Source organism: Neophocaena asiaeorientalis, unplaced genomic scaffold (assembly GCF_003031525.2).
Source record: "Neophocaena asiaeorientalis asiaeorientalis breed wild unplaced genomic scaffold, Neophocaena_asiaeorientalis_V1.1 scaffold659, whole genome shotgun sequence".
Lineage (NCBI taxonomy): Eukaryota > Metazoa > Chordata > Mammalia > Artiodactyla > Phocoenidae > Neophocaena > Neophocaena asiaeorientalis.
In genome coordinates, this window is record NW_020173776.1 from 137856 (window position 1) to 142265 (window position 4410).

General features: G+C 46.9%; 1 protein-coding gene across 1 annotated transcript in view; it reads left to right on the plus strand.

Moving 5' to 3' along the window:
• Positions 1–3302, plus strand: part of SLC25A43 (solute carrier family 25 member 43) — a 27941-nt gene extending 24639 nt beyond the window's left edge. The window contains exons 3-4 of the mRNA XM_024751851.1: positions 1412–1546; positions 2377–3302. Coding sequence (XP_024607619.1) covers positions 1412–1546; positions 2377–2577 — 336 coding nt within the window. The 3' untranslated portion in view covers positions 2578–3302. The remainder of the gene's footprint in view (positions 1–1411; positions 1547–2376) is intronic.
• The last annotated feature ends 1108 nt before the right edge of the window (positions 3303–4410 follow it).

Sequence of the window (4410 nt, forward strand, 5' to 3'; positions counted from 1 at the left end):
GCGGGGCAGCTAGATGGATGAGGACACTGGTCCGAGCAGTTCAGAAGTGGAGACAGAGGACTAATAGGTCAGGTAAGGGATTTGATTGATATTTAGAATAATTTCTACATAATAGTAATAGCAGCACTAGCTCATATTTATTGATCCTTTCCATGTGCCTGACACCGCTGAGTGCTTTGCAGGCACATCTCATTCATTCTCACAGCAGATACTATTCTTATTTTCCAAATAACGAAACTGAGTCTCAAAAAGGTTAGGTGAGTTGCCCAGGGTCACATGGCCAGTAAGTAAGTGGGGCAGCCATGGGCTAGAACCCAGCCTGTCCGACTCCAGAGTTTATGCTTTTCCAACTCTTATACTCTACTGCCTCTCCCACATCGAAGGGCTTGATTCCATTGCAATAAAATGCTATACTAGCCTCAGCTAGACATTTCAGAAACTAACCAAAGTAGGTGCGTAGCTTGAGGTAAACTTGTCACCATTTCTGAAAGCCAGCTATGAGGGGCTGTCCCCCTCAGAGTGAACAAATAGAGACCATTTGCATATAGATGGTATAGTGAAAAGTTATTTCATCTGATCGTAAAATTGTTTTTCTAAAGGACAAAAAAGTTACTTTCAAAGATGGGGCATTTTGGTGGTCAGTCAGGATGGTACTGGGGGTGATGATGAAATCCATGGGGTGGCCAAAGGGGTGTAAAGCTGAGGATCACTGAAGGTCCAGAAACTAGGTATGGGAAGGCTTGTGACTACAGATGCCGAAGTTCCCTACGACGGTGGTGAGTCTAGAAGATGGTGAGCTACCAGGTGTCACAGGCCTCAGTGAATGTGAAAGAGTGGCCAGGAGGCCAGTAGCTGAGGGCAGGGACCAGGATTGTGGTTCAGTGGCACGAGCCCCAGCTGAGAGCTTTTGGCATGAGAGCAGCAGAGTCAGGGTCTGGGAACAGGAAGAGGGAGCTGGAAGAATGCCCTGCCCTCTGCTCCCCAGCCTGGGACATCTGTGATGTGGGGAGATGAGCAGTGCCCACTTGAGAACTTCACAGAGGAGGAATCAGTTAAGACAAGGAAACAGAAGTCACTTAAGAAAAGATGAAGGGCCTGAGAGGTGTCTACTGCATCCAACGGGCATAGTTTGGGAGGCAATGTTAAGTGTGAAGTTGAGTCCATCCCAAATGGCTGCTTCCTTCCAAGAAAAAATAGCCACAAATATGTGAATGGGGTGTCATGGCTTTACTGCATGTTAATATTCATTCTAAGCCCACGCAACAGGTAGAGCCTCGTGGCAGCCATTCTTTATCATCATCTTGGCTAGGACATTGCATCCAGAGCCCAGACTTGAGACCTTGACTACTTGACTAGAACCATTATTTCCCAGTGGCTAAATCACCTCATCCCATCTTCTGTTTCCTGCCAGGCTCAGAGCTCCTACCTTCCCCACTGTGGAGGAGTAGATGTCCATTTCTCAGGAGCAGTGGACTGCTTCCGGCAGATAGTGAAAGCCCAAGGGGTCCTGGGGCTCTGGAATGGATTGGCAGCCAACTTACTGAAGGTGAGAGGAGTGGTCAGTCTACTGCTTGTCTGCCTCTTTCACTTCTACCCTGTTCTGTGCCTTTGATGCTCCCCCTACAGTTTGCCTGGAAACAACTCCTCTAGCACAATGCAGGCTGGTTGTCAGCCCTGGAGAGTGGGGACCCTGTGCAGTGTTGGGGCATCTGACACACCATCCCAGAGGAGCTGAGCATTTAGTGTAAAGGTTCCCAACATGTAGGTTCATGGACTCCAAAGGGAACTTAACCCCCTATCCTAAAATTGTATGCAAAAATGTGTCTATATGGGCATCTGTGCATCCCTCTGCAGAGAGGATCCATAACTTGCATTATTTTCCCAAAGAAATCCATAACCAAAAAAAAAAAAAAATTTAAGAACTGTGGACTAACCTTGGACTAACCTTGATGCAAAGTGATTCCTGATTCCAATCAAGACAAGCACATGTTGGGAATTCCCTAGCTGTCCAGTGGTTAGGACTCAGTGCTTTCACTGCTGGGCCCAAGTTTGATCCTTGGTTGGGGAACTAAGATCCTGCAAGCCACGAGGCACAGCCAAAAAAAAGGACAAGCATATGTTGACAGGCAGTGTCAGACTGCCTACATGCATATCAACCCAGACCCAGGCTTCCCCAGGGCGTGCCCTTCAATGGTTCTGCCATTCCTCTCCCCAACCCTCACTGGGCCAGCTTGCATTTTGCCATCTTCCCTGATTCCAGAAAAGAATGACCATGTTGTATTGTCTACAGCCTTTATCTTAGTTTAAAGTCGATTGCAGACGCATTGATGTTTTCTTTTAAGATTTTAACATGATTTTCATTTTCTTTTTAAACAGATAGTTCCATATTTTGGAGTTATGTTTGGCACCTTTGAGTTCTGCAAGAGAATCTGTCTTTACCAAAACGGTTACATCGTGTCTCCTCTGAGCTATAAATTGACCCCAGGGGTGGATCAGAGTTTGAAGCCCCAGGAATTACGGGAATTGAAGAAGTTTTTCAAAACTGGACAACTAAAGTCTAGAAAACCAACTCTTTAAAACGGAATGGAGCTAGAAGTGCACTGACTGAAGGTGTGTTGCAATCAGAGAGAAATGTAGCCTCAGAATTGTGCACACGTGGAGTGACAAGAGGGTGCTCCTGTCTGCTGCTCTTGGAAATGAGAAGATTCGGCCATACCTGAGCTCCAAACTGATGGCCCTGTAAACATCTACGCCACCGAGGGTTTCCCAACATGACCGTCGCAGGATGGCATCCCACCAGGTTTTACAACAGAACCTAGCAGTAGTGAAATTCAGTGCAATTCACACTCTGAATGTAAGTAGGCAATTTACACAACACCAAAAAAGGGCATTGCCATGACTCCTCAGAGCAACATGTAGTTGAAGCGGCTGGGCAGATACCACGCCGGGAGCTCCGCCACAGGCTCACAGCTTACACCAACCCACAACAGCCTAGTTTCACCCAGATTCACTCCAGGCTTCCTGATACAGTCCTGGAACTCATAATCTTTGCTGACTTCTGAGTGCACACACCATGGTGTAAATTATGCCTTCTCAGAAACTAAATGAAAACATTTAACATTTAAAAGTTACCACTGTCGAGGAGGAAAACAAGATGGCAGAGTAGAAGGACGTGTTCTCACTCCCTCTTGCGAGAACACCAGAATCACAACAAGCTGCTGGACGATCATCGACAGAAAGACCCTGGAACTCACCAAAAAAGATGCCCCACATCCAAGGACAAAAGAGAAGCCACAATGAGACAGTAGGAGGGGCACAATCACAGTAAAATCAAACCCCATAACTGCTGGGTGGGTGACTCACAGACTGGAGAACACTTAGACCACAGAAGTCCACCCACTGGAGTGAAGGTTCTGAGCCCCACGTCAGGCTTCCCAACCTGAGGGTCCGGCAACGGGAGGAGGAATTCCTAGAGAATCAGACTTTGAAGCCTAGTGGGAATTGATTACAGGACTTCGACAGGACTGGGGGAAACAGAGACTCCACTCTTGGAGAGTACACACAAAATAGTGTGTGAATCGGGACCCAGGGGAAGGAGCAGTGACCCCAGGGGAGACTGAACCAGACCTACCTGCTAGTGTTGGAGGGTCTCCTGCAGGGCTGGGGCATGGCTCTGTTTCACGATGGGGACAAGGACACTGGCAGCAGAAGTTCTGGGAAATACTCCTTGGTGTGAGCCATCCCAGTGTCTGTCATTAGCCCCATCAGAGCCCAGATAGGCTCCAGTGTTGGCTTGCCTCAGGCCAAACAACCAACAGGGAGGGAACCCAGCCCCACCCATCAACAGTCAAGTGGATTAAAGTTTTACTGAGCTCTGCCCACCAGAGCAACAGTCAGCTCTACCCACCACCAGTCCCTCCGATCAGGCCACTTAGATAGCCTCATCCACCAGAGGGCAGACAGCAGAAGCAAGAAGAACTACAATCCTGCAGCCTGTGGAACAAAAACCACATTCACAGAAAGACAGACAAGATGAAAAGGCATAGGGCTATATACCAGATGAAGGAACAAGATAAAACCCCAGAAAAACAACGAAATGAAGTGAAGATAGGCAACCTTCCAGAAAAAGAATTCAGAATAATGATAGTGAAGATGATCCAGGACCTCAGAAAAAGAATGGAGGCAAAGATCGAGAAGATGCAAGAAATGTTTAACAAAGACCTAGAAGAATTAAAGAACAAACAAACAGAGATGAACAATACAATAACTGAAATGAAAAATACACTAGAAGGAATCAATAGCAGAATAACTGAGGCAGAAGAACGGATAAGTGACCTGGAAGACAGAATGATGGAATTCACTGCTGCGGAACAGAATAAAGAAAAAAGAATGAAAAGAAATGAAGACAGC